This window comes from Salminus brasiliensis, chromosome 10, assembly GCF_030463535.1.
Source record: "Salminus brasiliensis chromosome 10, fSalBra1.hap2, whole genome shotgun sequence".
Classification (NCBI taxonomy): Eukaryota; Metazoa; Chordata; class Actinopteri; order Characiformes; family Bryconidae; genus Salminus; species Salminus brasiliensis.
The window spans coordinates 2900833-2921290 of record NC_132887.1 but is presented as its reverse complement, the minus strand read 5'-3'; the positions used below and the strand labels follow the sequence as shown (position 1 = coordinate 2921290).

At 45.0% G+C, this 20458-nt stretch overlaps 1 protein-coding gene across 2 annotated transcripts in view; it reads left to right on the top strand.

Moving 5' to 3' along the window:
* fam184aa (family with sequence similarity 184 member Aa) overlaps positions 1–20458 on the top strand; it is a 57820-nt gene that overhangs the window by 4764 nt on the left and 32598 nt on the right. For both annotated transcript variants that reach the window (XM_072689002.1, XM_072689001.1), the window contains exons 3-10: positions 654–1145; positions 2732–2867; positions 3153–3334; positions 5287–5472; positions 7187–7309; positions 8249–8410; positions 9592–9713; positions 12595–12745. In XM_072689002.1, the coding sequence (XP_072545103.1) occupies positions 654–1145; positions 2732–2867; positions 3153–3334; positions 5287–5472; positions 7187–7309; positions 8249–8410; positions 9592–9713; positions 12595–12745 (1554 nt within the window). The remainder of the gene's footprint in view (positions 1–653; positions 1146–2731; positions 2868–3152; positions 3335–5286; positions 5473–7186; positions 7310–8248; positions 8411–9591; positions 9714–12594; positions 12746–20458) is intronic.

Sequence of the window (20458 nt, the reverse complement as noted above, 5' to 3'; positions counted from 1 at the left end):
TAATTACAGGTAGACACTCTCACTGACCACTGACTTTATGTTTATTTGAGTTTATTCTAATGTTATATAGAGTTAATTACAGGTAGACACTCTCACTGACCACTGACTTTATGTTTATTTGGGTTTATACTAATGTTATATAGAGTTAATTACAGGTAGACACTCTCACTGACCACTGACTTTATGTTTATTTGGGTTTATTCTAATGTTATATAGAGTTAATTACAGGTAGACACTCTCACTGACCACTGACTTTATGTTTATTAGGGTTTATTCTAATGTTATATAGAGTTAATTACAGGTAGACACTCTCACTGACCACTGACTTTGTTTTTTTGGGGTTTATTCTAATGTTATATAGAGTTAATTACAGGTAGACGCTCTCACTGACCACTGACTTTATGTTTATGTGGGTTTATTCTAAATCTTTCTCTGGCTGCCTAAACTTTTGCAGAGCACTGTGTGCAGTTTCATTTATATACCTGCAGCGATGATTGTCTGGATGACTTGCTGTTTTTCTATTGGCTGTTCTTTGCTTTTATATAAAAATACATAACATAAAATTAAATAAAAAGAAACTACAAATGAAAATGTAAACAGTGAAAGTTACATTTGTGCTGTAAATAAACATACATTTGTGTCTAATCCTCCAGGTGCAGGCGCAGTTTGAGCAGGAGAAGCTGCGTGCGCTGGAGGAGATGAAGTCCGCCCACCGGCATGAGCTGCAGGAGCTGCTGGATACGCAGCAGAGCCAGAGTGCCTCGAGCTGCCTGGACCAGGAGAAGCTGGCGGAGCTGCACCGGGCTGAGCTGGAGGCGCTGATGGAGCGCGTAGAGGAGCTCACACAGGACAAAGTGCGGCTGGTGGAGGAGTACGAAGCCAAGCTTGGCAAGGCTCAGGCATTCTACGAGCGCGAGCTGGAGGCCATGAGGCGAGCCCAGCAGCTCACCACCGAGAACCTGCTGGCCTGGAAGAGGACGGAGGTGGAGCTGAGGAAGGAGTTCCAGGTGCAGGAGGCCGCCCTGCAGAGGACGCTCTGCAGACTCCGCTCCGAGCTGCAGAGGGCGCAAGAGGAGGCCAGAGAGAGCAGAGACAAGACCAACAGGCTGCAGTCATCCCTCAACAACGCTGAAGTCACAATCAAGGTTAGCTTAGTAGACGTCATCTCCGTCGAAGGGCAAAGTGGTGCAGGCAGAATATCACATTTACACCATCATCCCTCCTTACCCCAGGTGTAGCCAGTCATCCAAGACGTGTAGTGTCTGAAATTTGCTTCAGTGGTTATATGCATGAGCTACGTAGCTGCTAACGTAGCAAATAATAGCCAATATCCGTTCAATTAAGCTGGTTAAGCCTCTGGACAAAAGTATGTAGACACTCCTGTTAATGAGTTCAGCTATAGATAGAGGGGTGCTGGAGCTCCAGCCAGTACCTCTGGGATATGTCTGAGTGGCATCTATAACTAATCATCGAACCATTATCAGTACCTGTCCTGCTCTCACGGCTGATTGCCATCAAATACTTATAGCAATATTCCAAAGTCTTGTGTAAGGCCTTGGCAAAAGAGTAGAGGCTGTTGCTGCAGCAAACTAGGAAAACACACTCTCTATTGTTACCCTTGATTTTAATAGCAGCTCTGGAGGAGCAGGTGTCCACAAACTTTTGGACATATAGTATATGTATTTTTTGTAGGGTTGATGATTTTGCTGGTCTACCAGCATGTATGACCAGTGTGACCAAACAGGTCACGTTGGTCAAGTGGGACAGCTAACCAGCTTCACCAGCTAGCTTACCAGTATAGGGTTTGTTTTCTCCTGGTTTACCAGCTTCTCAACCACCTTGACCATCAAAGACCAGTTTGGACCAGCAATATGTTCATTTCAACCAGTATCATGCATGAATTGGTATGTTGTACTCCTGGGCTCCCCCTACAGTCAGGGAGTGTAATTCAGTTTTACTCCACTGCAATAAATACAAATCACACTTTGAGCGCCCCCTCATGGACAAGGGGACAAGCTGAGAGAAGCTCCAGAAGCTTGATCTGAAGGTGGAGCAGTATCTGGGCTGTAGAGGTGGTAGAGTAATACTACAGGATTCTACACTAATATGACTCTATGGGTTCTGCAGCGTTACACAGCAGCAGTTCTGGAGAGAGGTTCTCCTCCTGCAGCTCCACCACCAAACCTCCATATAGTGCAGTAGCAGCAGCAGCGCTGCTTAGGATTTTAATGGATCGGGTATTGGCTATTTTATTCCGAGTCCAGTTCCGAATTTTTGTTTTAACCACAGTGTTCAGAGCGGATCTGGTGTCCTCAGGGTGCATTAAAAATCTAAAAATTAGAACCCAAACAACCCCTCAGAACAACAGTATGTATACAGTGGTAAATATGTTGAACTATTTTATGAAGTTTTGTAAGTTTTATTGTATTAGAGACGTTATGAGGATGTTTATAGGGGGTTATTGGGGGTCTAGGTTGAGACGGGCTGCAGGCGTGAGGCGAGGTGGTGTACTGTACTTGGGAGAAAATCTATGAATTTGACTTTTTTGCCAAACTATGGCTTTGAATGATAAATAGTAAGTCAACCAAAAGCTTAAAATGTTAAATGTGTGTGGCGTAGCAGAGTGAAATGATTCAGTAAAGGTTAAACGTGTGTGAAGCCCTGGCGGCAGTGTGTAATCTCCCGTCTGCAGAAGTCGAGATAGGATATTAAAATAGCTTTTTCTCAACAGGAGTTACACAAGCAGCTGGAGGAGGCCATACAGGACGGGGAGATTTGGGTGATGCAGCTGAAAGATACTGAGTACGAGTTGGAGGGGAGCAGGGATCGAGTGCAGCAGCAGGCCACCGAAATCCTCCACAAAGCCAGTAAATGAATCGCCTCGGGACGCAATTACCTCCCCCTACACTCACACACACACATACATACACACTCTCTGAAATGCCCTGTCTCATAAGAGTGAAGATAGATGGTCCAATTACTGCACCTTTTCATTTCTGCCTTTAATTGGTGCCTGATTACTATCAACTCCCTGTTATGGCTGATTGGATATCAGGGATTTTACCCTCTATTAAAGTGTCTGTGCTTCTGACACAGCCTCTCCGGTATGTGTTTTTCTTTCTGACACATTTCCTTAATTGTCTGTCACCCAGGTCACATTGGGTCCCTGCAGGCCACTCAGATGAGCCATGAGGCCACTATCAGGGACCTGCACCTGGAGCAGAGTCGACTGAAGGAGAAGATCATCCAGCTGGAGGAGGAGAAAGAGCGGCTGCAGAGCCAGAGTCAGGCGCTGGATGAGCAGCAGAAGCAGCAGATCCTCACCCTGGAGAAAGTAGGTGGCTTTCTTGCCGTTCTACCATGTCACTTATTATTGATTACAGGGCTGTGGGTTCGATACCCACTGTTGGATCCTTGAGCAATGGCCTTAACCCTCTTTGCTGCAGTTGGGCTCTCGCCCCTGCTTTGCTGTGCTGGGATATGCAGAAAGAACTGTTAGATGGGCAGTGGTGGCATGGTTTATTGATCACAGGGTTGTGGGGTCAATACCCACTGTTGGATCCTTGAGCAAGGCCCTTAACCCTCTCTGCTGCAGTTGGGCTCTCGCCCTGCTTTGCTATGCTGGGATATGCAGAAAGAACTGTTACATGGGCAGTGGTGGCTTGGGTTATTGATCACAGGGTTGTGGGGTCAATACCCACTGTTGGATCCTTGAGCAAGGCCCTTAACCCTCTCTGCTGCAGTTGGGCTCTCGCCCAGCTTTGCTATGCTGGGATATGCAGAAAGAACTGTTAGATGGGCAGTGGTGGCTTAGGTTATTGATCACAGGGTTGTGGGGTCAAAACCCACTGTTGGATCCTTGAGCAAGGCCCTTAACCCTCTCTGCTGCATTTGGGCTCTCACTCCAGCTTTGCTATGCTGGGATGTGCTGAAAGAACTGTTAGATGGACAGCTGTCATCCAGTGCAGTGAATTCTGTGGTTTTCCTCGTAATGGCTTTGCTCTTTACTTTGCTGAAGTAAGATCGCTAGCGTGAAAATAGTAACTCTTGCTGCTTATAAGTGTCAGCCCCTCTGTATCGCCCCCTCCCCCGGGGCGATTCCGAGCCGCCGCCCACAAACTCCCACAAGGACTTTTGTTGCGTTTCTGTTCATGTGTTTGATGTGTTTGATTCAGGTTCATCATGTCTTGTTTAGTTAATGTGTTTCACCTGAGACTGGGGGTACTTAAGGAGCTCGGATACTGAGCTCCTCACCGAGAATTGTTAGTCTAGGACCTCGAGGTAGCCCGAGAGGTGCGGTACACTCATCATGGTTTGTTTAGGCCAGCTTCGGTTGTTTGTTTAGGTCCATCCAGATATCTTCGGACCTAGCGAGGCGCTTTCGCTCATTCCCTGGGTTCACCCGCGACTCTCGCTTCAGTTAGGCGACCCTCTTCCACACTTTCTTACTTGCTTTTGTTTGTTGGACCAATCTCTGCGAGTGTTCATCCCTCGGTGTCTGGCCTAACCCGGCATGACAATAAGCCAAATACTTCATTTTAGTTGGTTTCTAAAAAGAAAAGGTCTGTCCTACACCTTAGTGCACTTTACTTACGGTTAGGGCTTCGGGCTATGATTGAGGACAGGGTTGTGGGTTCGATACCCAAGCTTGGCAAGCTGCCACTGTTGAGCCCTTGAGCAAGGCCCTTCACCCTCTCTGCTCCCCAGGGTACTGGAGTTGGCTGCCCCAACACTCTGGGTGTGTGTGTGTATGTGTGTATAGACAAGTACACTGTACATAGACATCTTTTCTCTCTTCCACGGTTTTACACGAGTGTAAATTTGACCGGCACAGAAACAGATCTGATTGACCAATCAAGCTGGAAGCAGTTTTCGGGTCACCGGCTGATTGATTGGTGTGTCTTTACTAATCACACTAATAAAGATCATTTCTCTGAGCAATAAGAACAGAAATTTTAAAATACAGTAAAAAAGATCAAGGAGCGAAGCACTGTACTTCTGCTCTTATCAGCCTGTTATTATTATTCTGAAGAATCAAATAATAATAATAATAATAATAATTCGCAGCATTCATATTTGACAGTATTTGAAGATTCACTGTCACACTCTGTTATACTGTGTAACTGTATTCCAGAATATTAAGAGGATACCGTGTGTTGCAGCATCTCATCCCAGGCTGCCGCTCATTAAGATCGGTTTTCATGGGTGCCGTGGTTGTCACAGTTCGTAACATGCGCCAGCGAAAGTCTCGCCCGGGGTATAAGCCCAGCTGTGCTCTGTTGGCAGTCCCTGCGCGAGGAGAAGCAGAACTATGAGCTGGAGCTGGCCCAGGCCCGGGCCAAATACGAGGAGGAGGCTGCTCATGTGGAAGAAGGCCAGGCCAAGGCTCTGGAGGAGATGAAGGAGAAGCACTGGGCACAGCTGGAGAGTGCTCGGACCGCCTCAGAGAGGGAGAAGAACCAGCTACTGAATGTAAGTGCTTGTATTTACACAAACAGCTTATCACACAGTGTGGGCAGGGGCTGGGGTCAGTGCCTAAGTGGCCCAAGTTCTGCTTTTATCATGTGTTATTTGTGATATTTTACTTACTGAAGCCTAAATATGATATATTTACATATGAGAGGTCATAATTCATAATTCCTAATTAAACAGGCTGTTTTTGTTGCTTTGCCATACATAAGACTATATGTAAATGAGCTCTGTCCCAGTATTGTGCTGGTGGTACGAGTGGATCGGACACAGCAGTGCTGCTACTGGAGTGTTTAACCCCCTCAGTGTCCCTGCTGGACTGAGAATAGTCCACCAACATCCAGTAATATCCAGCTGGCAGCGTCCTGTGGGGATGACAGGACAACACAAACAGCTTCTGTCCCTGACTCTACCTTCATCTACAAGGTGGACCAACTAGGTAGGAGTGTCTCATTGAGGGGACAGTGAGTGGACAGACACAGTGTTTAAGCACTCTAGGTACTCTAGGCACTCTAAGCACTATAGTTTTAATAAAAGATCATATGAATATATCTCTATACATAAATTAATATAAAGTATATCATTATGTATATATATATATATATATATATATATATATATATATATATATATATATATATATATATAATTATATATAAAGTATATAATTAGTATTAATTATATTAGAAATTAATATAAAAATATTAATATAAAGCCCAGCCAGTGGAGGTGGTGGCGGCGAGTGTGTTAGTAGCAGACGCAGCAGTGCTGCTGGAGTGCTTAAACACTGTGTCTGTCCCTGACCTTACCTTCATCTACAAGGTGGACCAACTAGGTAGCAGTGTCTTATTGAGGGGACAGTGAGTGGACAGACACAGTGTTTAAGCACTCCAGCAGCACTGCAGCGTCTACTACTAACACACTCACCACCACCACCACTGGCTGGGTTAAACCACTGTGGGTTGAATAAGTGACATACCAACCATGGTACATTCAAAATCATGATTGTCTGTTTTTTTTTACTATATTAATTTCTATATATAGATATATTTATATGTCTCTTAGAAGCAGACGCAGCAGTGCTGCTGGAGTGCTTAAACACTGTGTCTGTCCCTGACCTTACCTTCATCTACAAGGTGGACCAACTAGGTAGCAGTGTCTTATTGAGGGGACAGTGAGCAGACAGACACAGTGTTTAAGCACTCCAGCAGCACTGCTGCGTCTACTACTAACACACTCGCCACCACCACAACTGGCCGGGCTAAACCACTGTGGGTTGAATGAGTGACATCACAACCATGCTGAATTCAAAATCATGATTGGTTGTTTTGGCTTTTTTACTATATTAATTTCTATATATAGATATATTTATATGATCTTTTATTGAAGCGTATAAATAAGCAAAGATCATTTCCCTATAGTTTGGGCCCTTGAATGGTAATCACTGTGCTGTTAAGCGTGCTATTGTGTGAGTGTCCACAATGCATGTTGTTTACTTGATTGAATAGAGTGGCTTGCTTAGACATCACACCCGTCATTATGTGGACTAGCTGTGAATAAACCCTCTCAGACTGATGTCCACGTCTTTCTCAGCTTGGCTGGTCTGACTCACAGCAGTGATGAGAAGCGGGGTTCGTCCGTCAGTCAGGATCTTCTCGCGGTGGGATGCTGGATATAATTAAGTTCTGACGCTGCCCTGTGGTTCCTGTGTGTGCAGGAGATGAGGCAGCAGTACGAGATACGGCGCCTCTCGCTGGAGGAGCAGAGGAACCACCTGCAGCAGCAACTGGACACCCTCCGAGAGGAGCTCACTGCCAAACTCAATATAGCCAACCAGGAGGTACCGAAGCGCTCTGCAGTTCTTACATAACATTATGACTGTACATCTCTGTAATGCTTAGAATATAACTGCGCACAGCAGCTACTGCACCTACCTTATGATATTGTAGACGTCCATTGTCCTGCATGACCTTTCGAACATATTTAGGCATATCTAAAGATCTGATCTTCATGTAATTAGATGAAGGTGATCTAACTAAACTTCCTTCAAATGTATAGAATCAGACTCAGGAGCAGAAGATCAGCTGCAGATGATCAGAACATGGTTGGAGAGGATTATTCTGGAGGAGTCTGGAGTCTTATTTAAACCTCAGACGTTTAGTCTGGTCTGATCTTGATGGTTGAAGCTGGTGGTGAAGAAGATCACCATCATGGCCAGATCCAGAGAGCTCTCTGAGGCCTTCAGAAAGAAGGGTGGAGATGCAGAGTGAGAGTCTGGGAAGGGGGTTAAACAGATCTCAGGCGTCCCGCTGTCCAAATGCCATCGCTCAGAACTGCATAACCTGGTTACAAATCTTTCCAAATCCATTAATATTTCTTTACAGCTTGTCAACAAATGCACGTGTACAGCTGGTCCTGAAGCAGCATTTGATTTATCATGGTGTAGAAGTGAGTTACACTTCTGAACTGTAGAGGGAGCTCAGGAGCAAAAATAACCAAATTCTCTATTTACAATTTATTACACAATTTATAATAACATTAAAAAGTATTATTTAATAGCTAGATATACCGCTCCAAGCTAATGTTAGCCCTGAGCTAACACACATTATATAATTATACAAATAATATGAGACAATTTGATACTAAATGTAGTTATTTTTAATTGAAGCACTTTAGGCTTTTTTACATGACTAAATACATGAAACATGAATATGTAAATATCAATAAAAAAAGGAAATATGAAAAAATGAAAGATTTTGCTTCTGTGTTTCTTTGTTAGGTGTCTCATCTGAAGGAGATGGTGAAGGAAGGAGAGGACAGCTTGGACTCTGCCGACTCCCACATCTCCCGCCTGAAGGACAACCAGGAGAAGCTGCTGATTGAGCTGGACGCCACCAGGGCCAGAGTGAGGGAGACCAGCAACGTCCTCACTGACCTGCAGGTAGGATCTCCACCCCTAAAATCTGTTTGTCCTTGCTGATGCTGTTTAAATAGAGAGCTAGATGTCTTCTTAGTGGTGGATTCTGCTGCCATCCTCTACCCGAGGTTTTGCAAAGTGAAGTACAACACCCACCCACACACACACACACATTTATTTACTGCAGTTTTCTGACACACACAGCTTGTCTAGTACCCGTAGAGAAGTACTGTCAATAGAATAGGACTCTCTGGAGCAGATAAACATCATGAACCTATTGACACCATGCTGCCTAATGCCAGGCATGGGCTAGCGGGGTATAATAAAGCCCCCTAGCATTGAGGAGCTGTGGAGCAGTGGAAGAACTGTGTTCTCTGGAATGATGGATGGTGGAGCTCCATCCAGTACTTTTGGGATGAGTTGGGGAGTTGGAGATGATGAGATGGGGTGGTGATCATCATCCAGCATCCTGACTTGCTAACGATCTTGTGCAAAATCTAGTAGAAAGCCACTTTCTTCTTCCCTGGACAGTAGAGACATGAAGAGACATTTGAATACCCTTGATTTCAGAAGAAACAACGAATGAGCTGGCGTCCCAATACTTTTGTCCCTATAGTTTAATATAAATTGCGCAATAAATACTCTTAGACTGAAATAGCATAAAAGCAAATAAGCAGGTGTCCCAATACTTTTGTCCATTTTGTGCATATGCCATCTAGTGGGTAGAACAAGCATCGGCTGTGTTGTGGAGAGAACTGCCATGCAGCCCCTGATGTTTGTCGATGGTAAACGGTCTGTAGGAATGTGAGTAATGCAGAAGTGCCCAGACCCGCTCCCATAGACATGGGCAGCACTTTCACCCAGTTTAGAGAAGGGCGGCAGTAACTGCTGGGATGTCACACCACTCACCACCAGCGCTATTCATCTGGGCCTTCACGCCACTGAGGGAGATGGATAATGCAGGATGGCAGGGGTGATAAAAGAAAAATTAAGCCTCATTCAGTTTTGAAGGCGGCCCAAACCGCCCCTTTTGTTGGGTACGCGCAGGCTTGGCATGCGAGGCAGGCGAGCGCGGAAAGAGCAAGCCTCTCTAATGGTCCTTTATGTAATCAGCTCTACGGCAAACTGCAATCACCCTGTCTTTAGCAGCAATTGTGTTTTACACACGGTTTGAGCCTCGCTGCCTGACCTCTTTTCTCAAACAGGAGGAGATCGAGAGCCAGAAGCAGCAGCACGAGGCCCGGATCATCGCTATCAAAGCCGAGGAGAAGCAGAAGATGGATAAAATCACGGAGGAGCTGGATAACAAATGGACGGACGCTCTGAGGTACTGCGCTACCAGAAATAGAAGCTGTGAACCGCCGTGACAAAATGTGTAACTGAAGCTCGCTTGTGGATTTAAATATGCTAATTACAGGTGTACGAGGTTAGTATCTAATTTGCACAGTGCCTTGCGGCTTTGTCTGGCTAAGCTGTGGGCGGGAGGGCGGGGGTGCAGGGTGCAGTATCGGTGTTAGTAAGTACGCTTGGTTTCTTTACGGCCCTGTTTTACCGCCTGTTAGTGCCTGCGTTCCTTTAAACACCAAAAACTTATGTAAGGTTTTAATCTCCTGAGAACATTAAGAGTGGAAAGCTGCTTATCTGGGCAGTAGGTGTTTATCTGCTCAGTAAAACACTGATATTGGAATAAACACTAATAATAACACTCCTACAGAAAGTGGTGCTGGTGGTGGTTCTCCATCACTGTGTTCATTTAGAGCTTTGTCACGAATGCACGAGTCCGCACTCAGGACTGACTCTGAGGGGCTTATTAGATGGATTGCGCCACATTTCTATGCACATTTTTCCTAAATGGTAGGTCTAGGTCCATCTGTTCATTGCGTTTCCTTATTTTCCTTGGATACAAACACTCCAGCAGTGAAGAACAGGACCTTCTGCCATCACTGTGTAGGAACACCTGCAAACAAGGAGCCATTTTTCTGCCAAATTTTCACACCAGAGTCCACTTGAAGCAAACCCCAAACACTTGACCAAATGCACCAAACTTGTGGAGCAAGCAGGGTCCCCTTTGGGCTGTAGTGTAGAAAACACCCTAAAACATCTCCAAAGTTCTCAAAGTTCTCCTCTCTCATGGAGTCTAGTGTTATTTAGAGTTCTCCTCAGATCAACACCTGGTTTGGTGGTAAATCAGGGCTTAATGATGGTAAATCAGGTGAGCTGCTGCTGCTGCTGCTGATGGAGTTGAACACATCCTCCACGCTGTGCTGGCTGGACTGGGGGGCGTCCAGGAGAACCGAGCTCTGTTCTTCAGACTAGCTCACCCACAAGATCTCACTACTTTCTTTCTTCAGAATGAGAAGCTCTTGTTTCTCCTGTTTACTGGATTTATGTTCAACTGCTTTATCTGTTCTAATGAGATCTGGTTAGAATAATGGGATTAGGTGTGCACTACTTATATATATACAGTGAGTCCAAGAAGTATTTGATCCCTTGCTGATTTTCTTTGTTTGCCCACTAATAAAGACACTATCCTTCTGCACTTTTAATGGTAGATATATTCTAACATGGAGAGACAGAATATCAAGACAAAAATCCAGAATATAATTTTAAAGAATATATTTTAATTAATTTGTATTTCAATGAGGAAAATAAGTATTTGATCCCTCTTGCCAAACACACTCAATACTTAGTGGCAAAGCCTTTGTTTGCAAGCACAGCGGTGAGACGTTTGTTGTAGTTAACCACAAGTTTAGCACACACACCAGGGGGAATTTTGGCCCACTCTTCTTTGCAGATCCTCTCTAAATCATGAAGGTTGGTGGGCTGTCGCTTGGCAACTCTGACCTTCAGCTCCCTCCATAGATTTTCGATCGGATTGAGGTCTGGCGACTGGCTGGGCCACTCCATGACCTTAATGTGATTTTTCTTGAGCCAATCCTTTGTTGCCTTTGCTGTATGTTTAGGGTCGTTATCATGTTGGAAGACCCAACCACGGCCCATTTTCAGATCCCTGGCAGAGGGGAGGAGGTTGTCCCTCAGGATTGTGCGGTACATGGCTCCATCCATCTTCCCAGTGATGCGGTGAAGTAGCCCTGTACCCTTGGCAGAGAAACACCCCCAAAACATTATGCTTCCACCTCCATGCTTGACGGTGGGCACAGTGTTCTTGGGGTCATAGGCAGCATTTTTCTTCCTCCACACATGGCGGGTGGAGTTGAGGCCAAAAAGTTCAATTTTGGTCTCGTCTGACCACAAAACCTTCTCCCAATAACTTGGTTCATCTTTCAAATGATCATTGGCATACTTGAGGCGCGCCTCCACATGTGCTCTCTTCAGCAGGGGTACCTTTCGGGCACTGCAGGATGTGAATCCATTGTTGCGCAAAGTGTTGCCAATTGTTTCCTTGCAAACTGTGGTCCCAGCTGCCTTCAGGTCATTTGCTAACTCCTGCCGAGTGGTTGCAGGACGATTTCTGACTGTTCTCAGCATCATTGCCACCCCACGAGGCGAAATCTTCTTTGGAGCACCGGGCCGAGGTCTGTTGATTGTCATGTTATACTCTTTAAACTTTCTGATAATTGCACCAATAGTTGTTACTTTCACATCCAACACCTTACTAATCTTTTTGTAGCCCATTCCAGCTTTGTGAAGGTCAACAATTCTGACTCTGAGGTCCTGTGACAGCTCTTTGGTTTTACCCATGTTGGAGACTTGAAATCTGTGTGATCTGTCTGATTCTGTGGACAGGTGTTTTTCACACAAGTGATTAGTGAGAACAGGTGGCTTCAGGTCAGGTAACAAGTTGATTGGGAGTGTCTAACTGGTCTGTAAAAGCCAGAACTGCTAATGAATACTAAGGGATCAAATACTTATTTCACTCCATGAAATACAAATCAATTAATATATATTCCTTAGATTTATTTTCTGGATTTTCTTTTTAATATTCTGTCTCTCCATGTAAGAATACATCTACCATTAAAAGTATAGAATGATCATGTCTTTATTAGTGGGCCAACGAAGAAAATCAGCAAGGGATCAAATACTTCTTGGACTCACTGTACATATATATATATATATATATATATATATATATATATATATAAAATACTTTAGACCAGTGGCTGTGTGAATAGGTGGATGAACGCATGAGTCTCTAACCAGCGTATTGACGACACACTGATCTTATTTGTGTGTGTTTGTGTGTCCAGAGCGGAGCTGAAGAGCCTGCGAGAGGAGCTGACAGATGAGCATGAGGCAGATAAACAGGCGGTCCTCACTCAGCTGTCCCAGCAGAGGGATCTGGAGCTGATGGCAGCCAGAGAGAGCTGGCAGAGGAAGGTGGAGGACCTGCTGGAACAGGTAGTGTTTACTGACCACCCTCACTTCCCACACTGTGTAATTGTATTTTTAAAGGCTCCATATTTGACACTTTCTTATATTCTTAAGTCTTTTATTTTGCCATTTGTGTTTTTTTTTTGTTTTGTGCCGAAACACAGCCACTCTCTTGTTTTGATTGGCTGCCAGTCCAGGCCAAACAAACAAACAAGTCTTATCCAGTACCTTTGGGATAGGTTGGAGTGGCAGAATGTGCAGAATCTGACCTTATCGATGCTCTTGTGTGGCTGAATGCAATCAAATTCTCCTCACAGCAATGTTCCAACATCTAGACTAAAGCCTTTGCAGAATAGTAGTGGGAACAGGCCCCCAACTGAGCGCAGAAGACCTCCCAGTCTCTTATTATCCAATAGAATTAAGCCAATTTTGCTGTGCCTGTACCCTCAAGACTGATATATGTAAATGACCTCTGTTCTGATTGGCTGCCAGTCCAGGCCAAACAAACAAACAAGTCCCAGGTTGGAATAGGATAGGTTGGAGTGGCAGAATGTGCAGAATCTGACCTTATCGATGCACTTGTGTGGCTGAATGCAATCAAATTCTCCTCACAGCAATGTTCCAACATCTAGACTAAAGCCTTTCCAGAATAGTAGATGCTGGTATTGTAGTAAAGTGGGACAAGCCCCCAAGTGAGCGCAGAAGACCTACCAGTCTCTTATTATCCAATAGAATAAAGCCAATTTTACTGTACCTGTACCCTCAAGACTGATATATGTAAATGACCTCTGTTCTGATTGGCTGCCTCATACTGTAACTCAGTCCAGGCTGCAACGTACATCAGCAAGGGAATTCATATGTGATGTGGGCCCTTTAAAGCAGCTGTAAATATTTCAAAAGCTTCTCCAGCATTTCCCTCTCCATCACTGACCAATGGGCAGAATGGGGTTTACAAAAGAATAGCAGCGACTTTCAGACGATAAACATCAATTATTTACAGCAGACAGCAGTAAAGGTAAGGTCAGGTGGTAAGTATACACTCTTTCCCCTTACTCCATACATAGCCAGTCAGCCAAGACGTGTTTGGTGTCTGAAGTTGGCTGATTTATGTTCACCCTGGAGCTATGAGGCTAACGTAGCTAAGTCTCAGAAGCTTATCCTCCTCCAATTAGCACTGCTGTTATCTGTAAACATGCAGCATAGCTAAACTCTGAGTTTTTACAGTAGGAGCTCCAGATCTCATCAGAATAGATAAAGCAGGTGAACATAAATCCAGTAAACAGGAGAAACAAGAGCTTCTCATTCTGAAGAAAGAAAGTAGTGAGATCTTGTCGGTGAGCTAGTCTGAAGAACAGAGCTCGGTTCCTCCAGGGTTCTCCTGGATGCCAGACCCCAGTCCAGCCAGCACAGCGTGGAGGATGTGTTCAACTCCATCATCATCAGCAGCAGCAGCAGCAGCAGCTCACCTGATTTACCATCATTAAGCCCTGATTTACCACCAAACCAGGTGTTGATCTGAGGAGAACTCTAAATAACACTAGACTCCATGAGAGAGGAGAACTTTAGAGATGTTCTAATGATGAACACAGTGATGGAGAACCTCCATCATAACTTTCTGTATAATCCCTATAGAAAAGCACTGACCAGTAGAGCAGCTGTGAGCACACAGGCCTAATGTTACCATAGCTAATGCCAAGCTTGGGCTGTAGGGGTATAAAGCCAAGCAGTGCTGGGCCATAGGCTTCTCTGGTGTGATAATACAGCTTCATCCACTCCCTTCGGGATGAGTTGGGGTGGCAGGTTAACTAATCAACCAACATCACAACCTGACCTCATTGATGTTCTTGTGAGGCTGAATGCAATCAAATCCTCCTCACAGCAGTGTTCTAACGCCTTACCAGAGGAGTAAAGGGTGTACAACGTCCCTATACATGCCCTATACATGCTGCATGTCTCTGCATGGCTGACTGTATCAATTTTCACTGACCCGCCGCTGACCGACCGGCTGACCGGCCCAGGCCGAAGCCCCGGTGATTGGAGGGGTCGTACAGAAAATAGTTTCCACCTCCGATTATAAACATCAATTATTTACAGCTAGCAGCAGTCCATCAGCTCCGCTTTAACGGTGGCCTTCGCCGACGTGCAGATGACACTGTGACAAATTGCCACGACTCCGGTAGATGGACATTATTAATAATGTCATTAATCAGTATTAGGGCTAATTGGTTTCTGAAGATCTCTCTCAGCCGGTGACGAGGCTCGACCCTGCGTGCGCTCTGTGTACGCTCCCACTGACTCTCACTTTCTATACAGAGGCCGCTGCATTAGGTTCCTGCTGCCAACACGCTGCAATTCAGCTGTCACATAGTCGTTAATCCTAAATGAAGTTCTATTTGGGGCTCTGATGTTGTCTGGGATTATGCCTTATTATTTATTTATTTATTTGCTTGTTTATTTATTGCAGGGATGCGCCGAATCAGCGTGGGGGAAATTATATACACCAAATATGACATAAATACGGCCGAAATTACATCATCGCTGTGCTTGAGGACTGTGTCCCGATACTCAGGATATGTGGGTTTTTTAGTGCTGCATTATTAATAGTAGAATTTCAGTTCAGTGGTTGGAAAAGTGGGTAATGCAGGAGGAATACAAGGAAAACGGTAAATAATTGGTCAAAATGTATTAATAATTTGAGAAAAAATGGCTGGACATCGAAGCAGCTCATGTGTTGTTATTATTCTGTTTCTGCAGCAACTATTTGGGAAGCAGAATAATTATAGTTAATATATTAATATAATATAGATGATCATTTCTTTATTAGTTCTGTATTTTTTACTTAGTAAAGACTAATTATCAAGCAATTTATACTAAACTATTTGGACAAAAGTATTGGGACACCTGCTCATTCATTGTTTCTTCTGAAATCAAGGGTATTAAGGGTCTTCTGAAATCAAGGGTATTAGGGGGTTATACCTCTCTAGCCTCTAGCCCCAATAGGTTCATTGTCACATCACATTGACACAGGTGTAAAGGTGAGCGAAAGCCCCTCACGGTAGCAAAAACACAAATACTGTATATTTGAGTCCTATTCTATTGGCAGTACTTCTCTACAGGTACTTGGAAGCAGCTGAATGCATCCATAAAAAGGGCTGTCCACAAACATTTGGACACATGGTGTATGTCCAGATTTCATGCTCTAGCCTCATGCTAATATGTTACACACTAACCCAAGCTAACCTACTAGCCTCAAGCTAGTCGGGCAGTGGAAATCCATCACCATGACGGTTACACACTGTCATACTTCCCACCTCCACAAATCCATAAGCACTGCAGCCCCTGGTGTGTGTGTGTGTGTGTGTGTGTGTGTTTTGCTCTTCCAGGCTCTGGTGTGTTTTTCCCGGGCAGTAATATGACAGGCCGTCTGCTGCACTCTGTCTAAATGTCACTTGGGGCGAGAGCGTCACTGGGCCTCATGTCAGCGCTCCAGAAAAGCTGCTGCGTCAAATCTCTGTCAATAGCTCAGCGGCCTTCTTCAAGACGGAATCCCTTAGTGCCTTAGACCCCCAGAGTTCTTCACTCTGCACGTCCGTACGAAACACAGGAGCTTTGATGTCTATTTCGGTTCGTTTATAGTTGACGCTCTCTTTTATCTGCTCCGTCTTCACCTTGAGAATATGGTTTACCACTAATTACTTTCTGCAATAATAAAAAAAAGTCTCTTGAAGAGCCTTAATGAACCGCTCATAACCATGGAGAGAACCGAAAAGTCTTATTTACTTTATTTCTTGTTGATTTCTTCTGATTAAACCCACAAACCCCCGCGCTTAGATGTTTCTCCAGCACACTGAAGAGCGGGATCCGTTCAAATATGCATTTTCTTTTTTTTGTAATTCAATTATTTACATTACTTGTTAATTAACAAGAGCGTATATGGTAAACATACACATACAGATACAAACTGTACGAACACTAATCCTTTAATAATAATAACAAGTGTAATAATAAGGTATACAAACATCTCTGTTGTTAGTTAGAAGTGAGATGATCCATGAAATAATCCCAAATTCCCCTTATTATAGCTAACATAACTAGGGATACACCGTTAGCACTTTTTCCTTTCCGATACCGGAAAGTCAGGGGTCAGGAGTGTACTGTGGATGTGATGGTGGGTCAGGAGTGTACTGTGGATGTGATGGTGGATCGGGAGTGTACTGTAGATGTGATGGTGGGTTGGGAGTGTACTGTAGATGTGATGGTGGGTCAGGGGTGTACTGTAGATGTGATTGTGGGTCAGGAGTGTACTGTAGATGTGATGGTGGGTCAGGAGTGTACTGTAGATGTGATGGTGGGTCAGTCAGGAGTGTACTGTGGATGTGATTGTGGGTCAGAAGTGTACTGTAGATGTGATGGTGGGTGGGTCAGTAGTGTACTGTAGATGTGATGGTGGGTCAGTCAGGAGTGTACTGTAGATGTGATGGTGGGTCAGTCAGGAGTGTTCTGTAGATGTGATGGTGGGTGGGTCAGTAGTGTACTTTAGATGGGATGGTGGGTCAGGAGTGTACTGTAGATGTGATGGTGGGTCAGGAGTGTACTGTAGATGTGATGGTGGGTCAGAAGTGTACTGTAGATGTAATGGTGGGTGGGTCAGTAGTGTACTTTAGATTTGATGGTTGGTCAGGAGCGTACTGTAGATGTGATGGTGGGTGGGTCAGTAGCGTGCTGTAGATGTGATGCAGGGTCAGTCAGAAGTATACTGTAGATGTGATGGTGGGTCAGTCAGTAGCGTGCTGTAAATGTGACGGTGGGTCAGTGAGTAGTGTGCTGTAAATGTGATGGTGGGTCAGTCAGAAGCATGCTGTAGATATGATGGTGGGTGGGTCAGTAGTATACTGTAGATGTGATGGTGGGTCAGTCAGTAGCGTGCTGTAGATGTGATGGTGGGTCAGTAGCGTGCTGTAGATGTGATGGTGGGTCAGTAGCGTGCTGTAGATGTGATGGTGGTCAGTCAGTAGCGTGCTGTAGATGTAAAGGTGGGTGGGTCAGCAGCGTGCTGTAGATGTGATGGTGGGTGGGTCAGTAGCGTGCTGTAGATGTGATGGTGGGTGGGTCAGCAGCGTGCTGTAGATGTGTGGATGTGTGGATGTGTGGATGTGTAGATGTGTGTGGGTGTTGTGTTGGAGTCTGTGTTTCTGAAGGACGATGCTACAGAAGCTGGTTCTGAGCTGCAGAGATGAAACTACCTCTCTGTTGACCTTGTTCTGTTTTATCTCCCCCTTCCAGATCTATTTCAGGCCTGCGTCTCAGAGCAGGACAGCGCGCTTCGAGCTTCCTTACAGTACAGTTTGAGGTTATTAACAAGCTGTGCTTTTCCCACATTCCCACAGGCCTTAATCCAGTTTTATCGTATCCAGATTGTGTGAGGATCAGGCAAATGGACTCTCCTGCCTGTGTTTTTGCTGCAGAGATTACGTCCCTATAGCTATTTTAGGGAGATCTTAGTGCTCCGGCGCTGCACAAAGAATGAGGTGAATATTTCATAAGACCGACGGACCGGCGAGGACTGTGAACCTGCTGTGGTGGCAGCGCTCAGGACTGTTTTTAATTATGTCGTTTCATTAATTCCGCAGAACTGAGTGTGTGGTGCACCTGTCATGAAAAGTCTCGGGGAGCACAGTGTGAAATATTGAGCTAAAACTAAGTGTTTTATTAAACTTCCATCAATGTTTGAATGAAAAAGGGATAGAGCACCGCTCAGAAAAACAGCTGAAATGGCTGTTCAGACCTACAGGGTTCCTGCTGACCTTTAAAATCTTCTAAAGTCTTGAAATGGGGATTTAAGGTTGTAAAAAGTTTTTTTTGGTAATAGAGGTATTGAACAGTGGCCCTGTGGGCACTAATGAAGGGGTAGGTCATTAGTGTAGTGGTGTAGGTGGTGTACTTTGCATTCACAGGGACCCCTGTACCAGTGTATGCGTCCACATACTGCAATGTGCTGTAGATGTGATGGTGGGTCAGGAGCACACTGTAGATGTGATGGTCAGTAAGTAGCGTGCTGTAGATGTGATGGAGGGTCAGGAGTGTACTGTAGATGTGATGGTGGGTCAGGAGCGTATTGTTGATGGGATGGTGGGTCGGTCAGGAGTGTACTGTAGATGTGATGGTGGGTCAGTCAGTAGAGTCAGCTGACCTTTAAAAATCTTTGAAAGTCTTGAAAAGGGGATTTAAGGTTGTAAAAAGTCCAGAAATGTCTTATTTTTGCTACTAGAGGTATTGAACAGTGGCCCTGTGGGCACTAATGAAGGGGTAGGTCATTAGTGTAGTGGTGTAGGTGCTGTATTTTGCATTCACAGGGACCCCTGTACCATATCACCTGTCTAATATTGAGTAGGTCCTTCTCGTGCCGCCACAACAGCTTAGACCCATCGTATTGGACTCCACAAGACCTCTGAAGGTGTCCTGCTGTGGTATCTGGAACGTTAGCAGCAGTTCCTTCAAGTCCTGTAGGTTGTGAGGTGGGCGGGGCCTCTATGAGCATTAATGAGAGCCTTTGGGCGCCCATGACCTTGCCAATGGTTCACCTGTTGTCCTTCCTTGGAGCACTTTTGGTAGGTACTGACCACTGCATACTGGAAACACCCCACAGGACCTGATGTCTGATGTTCTGGAGATGTTCTGACACAGTCATCGTCTAGAACCTCACAGTCTGGTTCATTTTTCCATTTTTCCTGCCTGAACACCTTCATCATCCACTTTAATGAAGGTTCTTATTCGCTTCACTGATGGATGCCTCTCAGTTTTCGCTAAAAGAGTTCGGGGTTCTGGTGAAACATCTGGCCATTTATTAAGTTATTTGTGGTCAGTACTTTGTACATGTCTATTCTGCGCTCACAGGACCAACCTAATTGAAAAGAAATGACAGATTAAGGTTCCTTTGGACTTGGTTCTTAATGGCCCGTGAATTCTTCAGGCAGACTAGCTTGTCGGTTTCGGCAGCCGATAACCAATCAGCATTGTTTTTCTCCCTCCTCCTTGTAGGTACTCTTGTCGCGCTCCATCATAAGATGATTAACTTGTGGATAAGTCAGTAAATTACTACGCAGATCAGCCAAGGTAAAAACAGATGAGCGGATTAGCTGTAAATATCGGTCCGGTCTGATCACGCCCTGCTAAAGAGGAGCTGATTTTTCCATCAAATTCGACATCAAAAGCTGTGCTGTCTGAAAGTGGCTGTGCTGCGGAGAGATGTGTGGTAAAACGAGGCATCTCCTGCAGCGCGGGGCGTGTATTGATTTCTCCAAGGACAGAAATGATGCTCATCTTGCTTTAGTCATTTGAACAGCCTCGGCAACATGAGTCATGTTGTAGACTGCTCGGCGCAAGTCATGCAGGGTTTCTGTGCTTTTCATCTCTGATGAAGGGCAGTAGACAGGATTCACCTGTCGTCGGGGATCAGACGTTACAGTGATAGCTTGGCAAAAAGTCAGACATACAGAGCTTCTCTCTTTTATGTTACACTGGACATATTTTTTGGACTGGAGCGTACTGCAGATGTGATGGAGGGTCAGTAGCGTACTGCAGATGTGATGGAGGGTCAGTAGTGTACTGCAGATGTGATGGAGGGTCAGTAGTGTACTGTAGATGTGATGGTGGGTGAGGAGTGTACTGTGGATATGATGGTGGATCAGGAGCGTACTGTAGATATGATGGTGGATCAGGAGTGTACTGTAGATGTGATGG